The sequence below is a fragment of the Saccostrea cucullata genome, unplaced genomic scaffold (genome assembly GCF_032062105.1).
Source record: "Saccostrea cucullata isolate Sc308-1 unplaced genomic scaffold, CSIRO_AGI_Scuc_v1 ctg5416, whole genome shotgun sequence".
Lineage (NCBI taxonomy): Eukaryota > Metazoa > Mollusca > Bivalvia > Ostreida > Ostreidae > Saccostrea > Saccostrea cuccullata.
Genome location: NW_026930305.1, coordinates 25,986 through 40,581, shown reverse-complemented (window position 1 = coordinate 40,581; position 14,596 = coordinate 25,986). Strand labels below are relative to the sequence as shown.

The following is a 14,596-nucleotide window of genomic DNA, read 5'->3' as shown; positions in this document are numbered from 1 at the left end:
TTTTCATTTAATACTGCTATCTGCACTTTAAGATGAAAACAATTGAATACTGCCTAGGTAAATGTAGTCAATGCAAGTTTTTTAGGTGTACAAATGAATATTTCCATTAATTTATATTTGAAAAGCATGCAATTATTTCCATTAAAAAATTTTTAATGGAGATTTCGTTTGTATTTTTATCAGATGCTGAGGTAAATAACTGTGATAAAATGCAATATTGAATAGTATGATGCACAATGGGTTACGAGGAAATTGTCAATAAAGAAAAGAATATTTGAATATCAAAAAAATTCTTTAAAAAATTGCATATTTCTAAGAGAGAAATAGAAAGCAGTGTCTTTTGTTCTGGAAATGAGAATGAAATAGAAAAAAAATATTTTTTTTTCTTAAATGTTGGATATACAGGTATATCAATTATTTAAATGACTATGTCATATTTGACATAAAGATATAAGCATTTAAAAAAAAGGATTAACACACTCTACATATGTACACGTAATTTGTTGGGTATGTCAGGGCATCAACGATAATTGAAAACTTGAGGAAATATATTTGCATAACTGTCTCTGAGGTTTTTGGAATATCCAACAAGCTAGAGAGTGATTTCACCTAAATTAAGATAAGTCCAATAGATTTAAAACACACAAGGTATCCCTTGTTTAGTTCATATATCCTTGCCCATTAACGTCAGAGATTAAAATGCATCAGTATCAGTATTCTAACGTTGACATGTACCTGGCGGAATTTAAACTCATAATTATCAAGTAATCAAGTCTCCCAAGTTTCAAAGAGATACTACAAAGAAAACAATTAGAAATGCTATTATAACAATATGAGAAATAAATTGCGTAATTGGGTCGTATTCATGTTAATGACGATATAAATTGTAATAGCATAACATTGATCATTCAAAGTTGAGTCAATCAAAGTGATACATCATTTGAATAATTACTTCACTCCACAATTTATTAGGATATCATTTTCCAAAGATGACCATTCGGATTGTTTACGATATATCGGATACATATATCAAGAAAGTTTACAAAAATTCTATATATCGGGTTCATCATAAACATGCTCGGATCTTGAAACAATATTTTCTATGGAGGTATCCATATAATATGATTGGTTATTCTCCCTTTTCTTATTTATCGTAATTTTCGAAATGTGATCATAATTTCTGTTTATACTGTTCTTCAACGACTATTCGTAGTTTACTGCTTTTTTATGGCAAGGTTTTTTCAGGATTAATGAAAGAGAAATAACAACTACCAAGATAATGATAAAGATCGATGAAACTGAGCCGGCGATGATGTATGCTACCCTACCATTGGGTTTCTCTGTAAAAATAAAGAAATAATGTCTCTTAATTAATGTACATGGTAATTGGTTAAAATGGGGATTTTGTCAAAAGGATACAAATCTTTGAATACCTTATTTTAGATATATGGATATGTATACACAAATTCTAAAAGTGACATTTCAGCTCATAATAACGGAATCAAAGATCAAAGTTAGAATCAAAGAAAAACATTACGATTACCCATTCTCACCCTTTTCGTGTTACAATAGTTCAAATTAATCGAAAATATAAATCAGAGTTTGTCCCAACATATAAACAACGTGTCTCTTTTTCAAGTTTGTCTATCAATAATGGCTATGTTGAATGTTTTTCCTCATTCGTGGTCAATCAGAAAAAATAAAAAAAACGTTTTTAGAGTAAAAAAAATGATAACCACCTCCCCAAAATATGACAGCCACAGCACGAAATTATTAAAGTAATGAATTTCATTATGGATTCAACCCCCCCCCCCCCCCCCCCCGGAAAAAATTAAACAAAACATCGTAAACAAATTTACCCTACCCGAAATAAAAGTTATTTTTATTAGTTCTTATAAAAAATAATGAACTTTACCATTGCAGGTACTTCCTGTCCAACCATCAATACAGCCGACCACGCATGCTCCGTTAATGGCATCACAAGAGGAACTGTTTTTACAGTTTGCAATGCTACATGAATTGTTACATCCAAGACCAAAGTATCCGAACTCACATTCTGGAAAAAAAATTTATATTTGTAAAGATTTTACGTGTTTTTATGAAGTACATTGTCAGAGATGTAAAATAAATTGCTAGTGTTTGTGTTTCCAGAAATATTACAAATATAGGTAATTATAAAGCTTCTATAATATACATGTAATTTTATCCTCTCCTGTGACTTAAATGTCAAAAATGTTTATTAATTGATCTGGCATTTTGAAAAACCAACCTCAGATAGAGAAGATTGGTACTGTAACAAAGATTCTAGTAAGAACATTGCCACATAAGGTGTAAGTTGTGAAAGGAGAATTTATTATTTGCAAACTTAGTTCGATTTTTGACAGAATTTGAAATGTAGACATACTTTGATCACATTTTCCTCCCATCCATCCAGCTGAACATCCATTAGGACAAGCCCCGTTCATGTTATCACATGTTGTTCCGTCCCGACATTGTCCACAAGTAAGAGAGCAGCTCCGTCCATACCGACCTGCTGAACACTCTGTGTCAAATTTTAAAAGTGAGTACATTTTTCTCCACAGATAAAATAAAATAAAACAAAATTCAGAAGACAAGGTACCTTTTCATAACTATTTGTAAATTGATTGTAAAAAAAAATAAGATAAAGCCCCGTCTAGATATTACTTTCTTTTTAAATGGCGGCCAAGGAGGAAAGTACACCCTTTTATATCTTTAGAGAAACCATGAAGAAAAATATGTTATAATTAGATATCTGTACCTGTGCAAGTTTCTCCTGTGTAACCTTCTTTGCAGGCAGAACAGGCCCCTGTCTGGATATGGCAATTATTGTTTAGGCATTTTTCGGGACACCTGGAACATTCTCCTCCATAATAACCAAAATCACAACCTGAAAAATGAGATTTTGAAAGATTTTCATGTCAAACACTAAATAAAGATAAACGGAATGGTAAAAACTTAAATGTCCATAAATCTTCAATTACAGAGAGAATGAAAAAGAATACCTGCAACATTTAATTCGCAAATATTGATATATGCCCAGTCGGACACAGAGAGGAATTGAGTCGCATTCCTTGAATTGTAAACAGTAACATAGCGACCGGAAGAGACGCAGGGGAAAGAAATCGTATTGCTTGGTATTTCTTCTATCTCATGATAATGACAAACATGCCCCGATTTCCAGTCTTCCGTGTCAGATATATATACAGAGAAACCCGCAAGGGTACTCCCTTCTGATTAAAAAAAACGATTGTTGATTAATCCATTATGAAAACGATTACAGTAAAAATTGTTTAATCCGGATCTGAAATTTAAATCTTGCTTTATGTATACAATGTGAAATATAAGTCCATTTTTTTCAATTTCACTTGTTTAAAATTTTGTCTTTCTCGGAGTATATGTTGTCTATTTCGGCTTTTTTCTTTCGAATCAGTGGTGCTCGGTTTGACAAGTTTAACTGTACTGTGATAACAATACAATATCACACTTTCAAAATCGTTTTTGTAACTACGTTACAGTTGTCATTAAAAAAGACAGATAATTTTCAAAATGTCCCGGATAATGAAAATAAGGAGATACATAATGAGACAACTACTTACCTCTACATTTCACCGACACTGATTGACCGGAAGTACAGTTATTTTCACCCATTGGACATTCGTTTAAACTAACTTCGTTCCCACTACAGTTGGGGTCATTCAGTACAATGTTGGAGGACGTATTTACTTTTTTGTATGATGGATAGTCCCTGCATTAAACATAAAAAAGGCATCCTTTTTTGTTAACGAACACACTCAACATTTATCGCTCACATATAATTTCTAATCCGGGTAAAAGAAAATTTTACAGTGCCATAAATTTTATTACATTTACATTTAAATTCAAATACATAAATAAATAAATAAAAATTAACCTCTTTTTGGAAACCATAAGACATGGTGTCAAGAAATATACATTTCTATTTATTTTTCAAAGCTAAATCACTCTGAATTAGCTGCTTTTATCGGAGGAAGTGCACAATTGCCTTTACCTAAGTCTCAATACTTATACCTAGTGATTATCGTTCTTTTCAAATATTTTAGTTGATTATTGCCCCTTTTAATAAAATCACCTGAAGTTGCTTTGGTTGCTACTTCCTTTTTCAATATTCCAGCATCATCTTGGGTCGGTAAATTTTCCAGCTTGTTATTGTGTATTATAGATTTGAAACACCCACCCACCTCACCCATGTAGAATAGATGCTGCTTTCCTGGTTTTTTATGCTTTCAGAGGAAGACTTGGAGCGAATATCAGTCTCAACATGACAGGGCTTATGAGATGAAACTAGGGTCTTAGGAACAGCTCAGGGGATCGAACTACAAGGACTTTACGGGCACACACCATTCTGTACTTGATGTAATGTGAAAGCGATGTGAGGAACAACTATTCATATGGAAGTGATTCATTCCAAGAGCAAATCATGCACCAATTTTGCAGGAACCAATAACTTTCCTCTAACCACAACATTAAAACAATAATGTTGATTTATATAATTTGGTACGGATGTCCGTTTCTTTCCAGCTGAGATGTGCGTAAACGAGCGGCACTAAGTAACAATCCTTACATGCAGTCATGTAACTCATAAAAGTTGAAAAGTAAACGTTGGATTTAGATATACATAAATAAGTGCTTGACCTCTGCACCTCCTAGGATCAAGGCTTTTACCACTTTCTGAGATGGTGTTTGTGAAATTTGACCTTTGAACTATGAACTTTGAACCTGAGTTTGAATATTTAATATTAATTTATGTAATCTTTGCTTTGTTGTGTTGCCAGAGATACCAATAATTTTTCATAAATTTGGTCTCTGGATAAACAGCCGTGCCCAATTTTCGCCACAGTAAAATTTATTAAATACACACTTGATGTTTATATATGCACTTTTCTGAGATAAATTAGTTAGGTAGTACAGATCGAAGCTTTTACTAGGACGATTTTGGAGGGAAAATAATACAAACACTGACTATACAATGTTGTAGGATCTCTACGAATGAATGATTGCAAAGAATAAAGAAGCAACAGCTCTGCCAACTGTTTTACATTGATAAAATGTTATTGTCAGAAATTTTCTATAATAGAATTACAGTCAAACTTGTTTTAAGATGCCACCTTTGGGAAGTCCGGAAACTGGCCACTTAAGACAGGTGGCCTCTTATTCCAGTTTGCCTTCGAAAAGGACATTTGGTCAATAAATAAACAACATTAAGCACTACAGTTAAATTAATTAATCATAATAAAACAGTTCAATTTCTTAAAATCTTTTTATGTGTATATATATTAATTCAAACTCATTTAAAAAGAATATTAAAGGATTCGAAATGTTTAAGTTTTGTGCATGTTTCTGTTCTTACATATTTGTTAAACAACTTGCATTCATAAGTGTGCTTTTGCTACATTGAATTATTAAATAAATTCTCTTAATTTTTATTTGAATAAAGACAAAGTGGCTGACTATTATCCTTTTTTATAAAGAAAAAATACACAAAAATACAGTATAATGGTAAATGAAATAAAGCATAGGAATTTAAGTAAAAACATGTCAATAAAAATTTCACTTACATAATTATGTTAAAAAAATAGTCAGCAGTGTAACATCCCCCCCCCCCCCCCGGGTAATTAACTTACTTGCTGAAGTTTATAAAGTCTGATTAATTTTATTGTTTATAATGCTGCCAGAATTTCTATTTAACATACACAGACACACAAATAAAATTAACCAGTTGACCAGAGAGATGTATTTACGCAGTTGAAAATCATTCCATAACACAGGTGTCATATGCAGTAGAGCGTGAGTAATCCCTATCGATCCTCTTTTGATAGTGAAATTCACGAGATAATCATGCCATATGAAGCACTTTGTTTTTACAAGAGTAGCAATTAGGGCTTCTACATGGAATCAAATTCTAAAAGCTGTGAATTTCTTTAGCTAGAGGAAAGTATCAATTGTTATTAAATTCTTTTAATTTTTCAATCGGCGATCTTGAAAAATAATTACAAATTGATCTAACAGGACAAATATTTTTTTTTTTTCATAAACACAAACAGAGTTCAGTGTATCTAAAAGCAATTTGTTTAATTGCATTAATAGGTTAAATTGAATATGGAGGATATAATTACCCAAGCCATTTAAAAGATGTGATATGATCGCAACATGTGACGAAATGACCGCCTATTACAGTGTCAATAAGACTGTTGGGGGAGGATTTGAGTGGCCGCTGGCCGCGTTAGACAGGTGGCCGTTTATTCCAGTTAAAATATATAGGAAAAATCATCGGGGGGAACTGAAAGTGGCCGCTGACCGCGAGTGGCCGTTGATCTCGGGTGGCCGCTAAGACAAGTTTGACTGTATAGTATTTCCAAGTTTAATTGCACTTACAAATGACAAAGCTATAGTATCTTAAATAATTTCAATACATATGTTTTTTTTCTTTTAGATATTTGTGTGATAACAAGAAAATTATAATTAAATATCCACTTTCGAAAATGTTATCGAATCTGGATAAAAAATAGTGCAGTTTTTTAAATTGTTCATAGACAGACAAACAGACGACAGATACTCTTCCAGTGCATACATGTTTATATCCTCAACATGCAAAAAGAAGGGCTAACAAAATAATTACAAATACAACTAAGGTACGTACGGAATAAATCCCCATATTAGACATATCACCATTGCGTCTCCCGTATTAAAGTTATCCCCACATATTGTTCCATTGCCCCTGAGATATACATTCCCATTGCCCCTGAGATATACAGTCCCAGTGCCGTCAGAGTCTGGACGTACACCCAGTATAGTTGATTCTATTGGAGAAGCATCAACGCCCACTGTGGAAAAAGAATATATGTCTACCGTTTACATCTTCAAGACTATATGACTGTATAGCAACAACGATGTTTTAAAAATTTAGAAAATACATCGTCGCTTCTTACTTAATATGAACTTTTGTATGAATGACCTTTTTGTTATTACATAAATATCTAAGAGTTTCTGAGACAATCCACTTATTTCTATATAAATGTGTATGTTTTCCATGGAGAATATCAACAGATAAATATATATTATTATAACAATAACTTGATCTGAATGGTCGTATCACGTCGAGTTGACAGGCGCGGATCATCAGATCTAACGAGACGCGAAGCGTCGAGTTTGATCTGATGATCCGCCCCTGTCAACGAGACGTGATACGGCTCTTCGGATCAAGTTACTGTTATAATGATAAATTTATTATTAATTAAATTGATTATTAATTTATCATATAACTGGCTAAATATAGCAAGTTAAAAATTTATAAATCAGTTGTGTAATATTCATAAAACAATGCAAAAAAAGCAATGGACTTTTTAACGCGCAAGAAGGATAACGTCATGTTTTTGCGTACTACGTCATCAGTTTCAGAAAGTAGTGATATAAATTCAGAAAACCACAGTGTGGTGTTTCGGAAAGTCGGATTACGACTTCACTTGATTGCATAAAATCAATAGTAAAATCGAGTAATACACATTAGGTTTATAATAAATAAAGAAATGTGGTAGCAGAGAAAATACAGGAAGAGAAACTTACCATACATGTGTCCTAAATATCCAAAAGGGGAAGGGGTGTCATAAATACTTACAACCTCCATGCAGAATTGATATCGATTCGATATTCTTCTTTGAGCCGAGGTCAACCCTTAACCACGCCTCTTTCTGGTCAAAGCCCGTCAGTGTACATTTCAGCAGGTCTGTACTGCGATCCCCGTCTACTGCATTACTTGGAGAAAAGTGCTCACTGTTGTATCTAGAACTTACAGTCACCGGCCTTTTAAAAGCTAAAAATTCTATTGGAAAATATGGATTTAACGAACAGTATACAAGTTCAATTTCCAATGAAACAATATAAATAAAGAGCAGAGAAAATACGGATATCAGAGGTGGGATCAGGTGCCATGCAGGATAAAAGAAGTTAATTTCGGTAGAAATAACAATGAAATTTGATAAGACTATTTACTTTGACATTTTAGATATTACAATCGTATCTATGCGTGTTTGAAGTATTGAATTACATCAACTAAAAAGTTATAACAAATCTTACTGAAGGAGTCTGTTTTTCCAGTTAACTTACAAAATACAATGAACGAAAATATTGCGTAGGTTTCCATACTGAAGTTAGCTTGAATATAATTGGGATTTCATTCGACATGTCTTTTTGTTTCTTTTTTTCTGTTTACTTCCGAGTATTTGTTTAAAATTACATTTGCAAACAAGAACATGACACACATCACTTTGAAGTAACATATTTTAAAAGTAAAAATATATCTGATGTATTAGTATAGACTGTTAACATGGGATAATTGGCTTGAATAATGTAAGCAATATCCTTCTCTTCCTAACTCTTAAACATTGCACAAAAATATAACATAAATGGCGATTTGTTTGACAACGAGCCAATCTTTTAAACCGGTAAAATCCGTTACATGTTGACATGTTCTTATGTATATTACACTACATTAGTTTTTAAACAGTGACCATGAAGGTAACACACATTGCAAACATATATGTATTTTGAAAAATACTATTGCATAATTCAGATTGAGAAAGACCATATTTTTAAACAATACAAAATAGGAGCTGAGCAAACTCGGGCCTTCAAAACATGAGAAAATGCATAACGGTACAAACAATATACGGACTACTTGACTGTCTACTACACCTAACTGAACCCGATGAGGAGCAAGAACTTGAAAATATTCATCAGAATCGTTTTCTTTAAACTAACTCCCGGAACATGAAAAACCAAACACAGATAAAAAGAATTATTTATGTATGGTATATGTATACATGTACGTATACAAATCTTATTGAAATCGGATAAAAATGTACACTGAAGAATTTCACACACATTCTTTTTTGTAACCATGTCAATTCCGTTTGTCATAATTAATATGCAAAAAAGATAATTATGTATCTTTGACGTTCAAAACCGTTTGTCGATATTTAAAAAAAGAAACTTCGAAAAATGTTATTTAGGATATACTGGTTATGCTCATATACCAAAAGGTAATAAAATATTTTCAAAACTGCAAAAACAGTGACTTTTTAATTTTTTTTTTTCAAAGAGAGAAAATTTAACTTTTAGAGGCCTGGGAAACATCATTGAAGAAATCTTAAACCAATATTAAGAATAATAAATTTGAGAAAAGCATACCTGTCTTCTATCTTGGTAAAATGTAAGAGGAATGGTCAGACGGACAGCTAAACAGACGACGGACACATTTTATGAATAAGGTCTTCTAGTTTGCGACCAAGGGATCTAATAAATTAAGATTGCAAAGAGAAGCGGGTCTATTCTCTACACTTACTAGAAAAAGGCTATATTGAATTGGTAATGTAACAAGAAAGCTCTCTGATAAACGTGATGACTGCAACTTTCCAATCGCAAACTTCCCTTATTTAGGCAGCAATATACCCTTATCACCTGTGTACAGAGTTTATGTTTCTCATCAATTGATTAGATAAGCTAGATCATGCTGTATGAACAATTTCTAAAATGAGATAATTTATTGACAAAAAAGTCGATAAAACAGTTTCGTATAAAGTCATCATTTATCAAATTCAATGGTCCATACAATGACTGTCAGCAGATACAATCTATCATTAAATAAAATGCTGACAGGCTTTTATTACTAATTGTAGGTCATTATGTACACATTGAATTGTCCACGGATATTTCTGTTATTTTCCCGATCATGGCAGGGAGCATACTCCGCCTTGGCAGCTGATCCCAACTCTGATTTTTTGGACTTCCACGTTTGCTTTGCTCTGGATTTGCTTTGGTTCAGTGAACTTTAAAGGTCGAATTCTGTTTGTCATCTCTATTCATTACATTTAGCGGTGACTTTTAATATTACAACCTCAGAACTCTTGATTTGAAAAAAAAAATTAAACTACAAGGAAATCTGCTCATATTGCGATAATGATAGCAATTGTTGTTTTCCTGTTTCCCTTTTCATGAGATTTTTCATACTGCCTTCTTTAGATATTTTATAATTTTGCTTGATTTTTTTTAAAAAGATTAAACCGTGTTGGAAATGGTTTCCTTTTTTAGCAACATAACCTTTTATTTGAGATTTTTTTTATTTATGCTTCTCAAACAACATTGATTTGAAAGAAATCAACCAATTTATGTTTACTAAGCAACAATTCATTCGAATATCATATGGCTCTTATGACCTGTTTTGTGCATAGACTGTGTATATGTTTTATATATTGTACTTTATTTCCTGAGCAATAGAGAAAATGCCAATGAGAAAGTTTTTAGACGCATTACTGTTTCTAAACTGCAGAGAAGGAAAATGAAGAAATAAAGGATATCAATTTGATTTTTTACATAGTACCCTTTTAAATTTTTCTTTCATCTCGAGCCATTTGTGGTTTCATTTAAATAGCTATCTTTGTGCATTTTCACAAAATTTTCTCATACAGAGAAAGGTATAAAATGCTTTTTGACTGACGCAGCTCGGTTCATTAAACTATGAACAAACCATAAGGATAAAGACAGGCACAAATAAAAGGGGTTCCCGGTAAATAATGGGTAAGGCGTATTTAAAAAAATAATTCCGGAAAAACCTTTAAAAGATGACAATTCTGTCAAAATTTAGAAAGTGGATTATTAGGTCATTAGGAGAAAATTTGGTGAAAAGCAAGAAATTATCAATGTCAGTCGAGTAGCCTGCAAGAAAGAATCCTAATATACATGTAAGGTTCAACAAATCAATCAAAATGAAAACAATTGTATGAAAGGACGAATTCAAGAGTGATATCGTTTAAATCAAGGACATCAGTGTCAAGGATTTTTGTGACGTCGTAAATGTTGCTTCTCCGTAACATCGGATGTTAGAGTGACAGATCAGCGCACTTTAGTATAGCACATCTTATAGGAAAGGAGACTACAGACCGAAAACAAACCATTGGATTTTTACATATGTGCCAGGATATCCGACTTATGTTGTTTGTCCGACTCTTTACTGAAAGAATAAGGACATTGGATTTCAAGAAGGATATCGTTTCTTTTTTGGTGTCTGTGGTACATAAAAAAAAAATAGCGATTAATTATTTAATAATATTGATGAAACCACAGTAGTTAATATATCCTTGATATAATTATTTATGCATTAGCTGAAAATATTCCAATCTATCCATTTTCTTCAAAATTCAGCAATATTCCAGTAATACCTAAACGCTTAGAGGAATTTTCACACTCTTTTTGTTTCGGGACAGGTTATATCTTGATATCCTGTAAATTCTAGAGACCCGAGTAGATCTTGCAGTTGTTCTTGCGAATTAAGGACATACTCAACGTACCTTACCTACTGATAACTTTACAAGATATTCTAAATTTAAACTTATAATATCATTACATGTTCTTAGACAAAAAAATCAGCATGCGTTACCAGGGGTTTTGAAAAGATATCGAATTTTGAAAATTTTGGCATTATTCAAATAAAAATATACAAAAATTATAAAACATAATTTTCAGTTTTTTTTGTCAAAAATTGTTTTAGAATAGGTGTACAATTCAATAAATACACATTAAAAACATTGCAAACATGTCCTTTATTAATGGAACTCTTCAACTCCAGAGAAGAATCCCAAAAAGTTCAAACTACGTTGCGTATGACCTTAAGCGAAAATACAGCGAGACAAGATATTCAGTTAAGGATGGAAAAATTGAATCATCTTTATAACTTAATTCCGATTTAAACGAAAAAAAAAACGTGATGAAATTAAATGAAAAAAATTGGGATCATAGGATTGAAAGACATGACTACCTTGCATTCTGAATATCATGTTAAAGTAATTTTAGATGATGAATTATAATTGTCATATTCGCCTTTCCATAAAGAAATAATATTTGTGCAGCTTAAGGGGAGAGAGAAACGTAACCCTTGCTTCAGTAGTATCGCTTTTTTTTAAAATTCAAACTATGTTACTCTGCCGTTGGTACACTGATTTTTTTTAAAGCGTTTTACTATTGTAACTTTTTTTTAAAATCTGCATTTATGCTAAATAGCATTTACAAAAAAAACTTACTTGTAAAAAAGGGATCATCAAACATTAAAATGAAATGTGTAGCAAGTTGCAGTCATTTCAAAGTAAAAAAAAATTGAACTCAAGTTTATTATATACGTTCATGATACAATTGAAATTTTAGAAATACAATATATAAGAAGATATTCCAAGTAAGTTAAGGCAATGCATAGAGGTTTCTATGCAATGAAGTAATTAAACGCAGAAGGACTGAAATTATTGCTCAGAAAAAGTTAAAACTTGTTTTGTTGGTACCCATGACATTCCCAAGCCAGTGCACATCATGATTTCATATTATGACGTCATAGTCTTGTACTAAACAAGTTTATAAGGAACATCTACAAAAAAGCTTCGGCGCCAGGGCATACTCAACTTTGTACTGCAAAAGCAAGGTATTATTCGACACAAAAGATTACAAGGATTTATGATATTACAGTGCGATTGTTTAGTTACTATTTCAAAAGTTTAAGCTATAAACAGGGCAAAAATTCACTGTCCATTGCAAGATTTCTGCAGCAATGGTATTAATTTTTATAACATTTTTTGTAATATTTTACTTTACTTACTGAAAATTATATATGGATTGTCCTTGCGCCGGCGTTATTTTGTTGATGTTCATAACTTTGAATGGAAAAGTTTAATGTCGTCATAATATGACGTCATAATGTGTTGTTGCTCTATCATGCTATGTATGTATGTATGAGAAAATAAGATTGAACCTTCTCTGTGTGAAAATTACACAATTTATGCATTTTCATTATCTCATTCCCATGGAAAATGTTCTAGCTTGCCTTAACTTACTTGCGTTTTGACTATGATGAAATATACAAACAGATACACAAATGTATGTATGTATGAATTTAAGTAAAACTTCTATTAGAAAACAATGAATAGTCCAGCAAGAAATCCATCCTCTTAAGCCGCGGTCCGGTGTCCGCATATATATTTAGCTCTCTTCTACCCGTGGCTGCTTGGTCACAAAAAGTGTCGTAATCTTCAATATTTACATCTCTCTCTTTGTGATCGTTATATTCAGTCATTGTTTTATTTCCATCGCAATTGATATCATCAATATTGACATCATAGTACACAAGAAATATTTCTTACACTACGATTGAATATTGAAAGGTCGGATCGTTCATTTTTCGGCCATGCTTTACTCGCATTGGTCATTTTTTTTAATGATCTACGAAATGTTCTCGTCTCATTCAACCACGACCAGAATGGGAAAGGATCGTACATTATGGCTGTGGTTTGCAACGATGCAAGAAATTCTTAAAGCCGATTTTCAAGACGAAATTCCTGGAAACCAATTTTCTAACTTGATAATTTCGACAGTTTACTCAATTTATACAAATACCATTGGGTTTTTTTCTGTGTGACAAGTGCTGATAATAGAATTCGCGACTATTACTCTATTAACAATGAAATTTTGTTTCAAATAACATTTCTTCGAATGAATATTTTTTTCTCTCATTTGGAAGGTAAATAATTATTAAGGTTTTTGCATATATATATATATTTTGTTAGATTTGTTGTCAATAGCAATCTAAATGAAAATGAAGATGTCTCAAGTAAATAAAAAAAAAATTTAAGTGTGCATACATCATTTGTTTTGCTTTTTTTTTCATTCAAAACCGCAACTGCCTTTTTTGATGGAAACAAATAAAAATTGTCGACTTAAATGCAGTTAGTACAAGAAGTTCAAGTGTACAAATGGATATTTCCGCTGTAGTTAAATTTGAAAAGCATGGAATAATTACAATATAATGATTTTTTTTTAAATTCAAATTTTGATTTCATTTATATCAGATGTAACAAGACTGTGATAAAATATAATAATGGATCCATGGAATTTTTACTCATTTTAGTATTATGCACAGTGGGTTACGAGGAAATCGTCCATAAAATAAATAAATAAGTGAAAACTAAAACAAGTAAATGCATTTTCAAAGAGAGAGATGAAAAGTTGAGCAATGTCTTTGATCGTGAAAATGAGAATTAAATAGATAATTAGATGTTGTTGTTTTTTTCGTCGACTCAAATGTTGGATATACAGGTACATTAATTGATAAATAAATACATAAAAAATAAGCATTATCTTTCTTTCTTTTTTTTTAAATTACACTTCTTATATGATTTGCTGGGTATGCTATATTATCAAGAATAATTGGAAACGTAAGACTTATTTACATAAGTTAACTCTCGTCCAGGTTCCATGAATACCCAAGTCACTAGACAGTGACTCCTCATATAAACATTTATTATTATGTGAAATTAATTGTAAATATAGTATGTCGAATAGATTTAAAATACAAGAGGCATCCCTTGTTTTTTTTTTAAATCCAGTCAACTGATGTCAGAGACGGAAATATATGACTGGCTCCAGGGCTTTACCTGGCGGAATTATCACGAAATCAATCCCATAACAAATCATGTGACTTCGGTCTGAAACGTCAAAACGAAGTAAT

At 31.9% G+C, this 14,596-nt stretch overlaps 1 protein-coding gene across 1 annotated transcript; it reads right to left on the bottom strand.

Moving 5' to 3' along the window:
• Positions 1–961: 961 nt before the first annotated feature.
• Positions 962–8,197, bottom strand: LOC134283646 (multiple epidermal growth factor-like domains protein 10). The gene is made up of 9 exons (XM_062766147.1): positions 8,131–8,197; positions 7,673–7,876; positions 6,698–6,881; positions 3,618–3,766; positions 3,024–3,251; positions 2,780–2,908; positions 2,405–2,542; positions 1,916–2,056; positions 962–1,340 (listed from the first exon to the last, which is right to left on the bottom strand). Exons 1-9 carry the CDS (start codon positions 8,195–8,197, stop codon positions 1,204–1,206), a joined length of 1,377 nt encoding a protein of 458 aa, XP_062622131.1. The 3' UTR covers positions 962–1,203.
• Between the last annotated feature and the right edge of the window lie 6,399 nt (positions 8,198–14,596).

What these genes read in the sequence shown, in the direction of transcription:
- LOC134283646 (XM_062766147.1), bottom strand. Translation starts at nt 8,197, where the DNA reads ATGGAAACCTACGCAATATTTTCGTTCATTGTATTTTGTAAGTTAACT. An exon ending in TGGAAAAACAGACTCCTTCA is followed by an intron (nt 7,877 to 8,130) that starts GTAAGATTTGTT and finishes ATTTTCCAATAG; the next exon opens with AATTTTTAGCTTTTAAAAGG. An exon ending in CACAGGAGAAACTTGCACAG is followed by an intron (nt 2,543 to 2,779) that starts GTACAGATATCT and finishes AATTTGACACAG; the next exon opens with AGTGTTCAGCAGGTCGGTAT.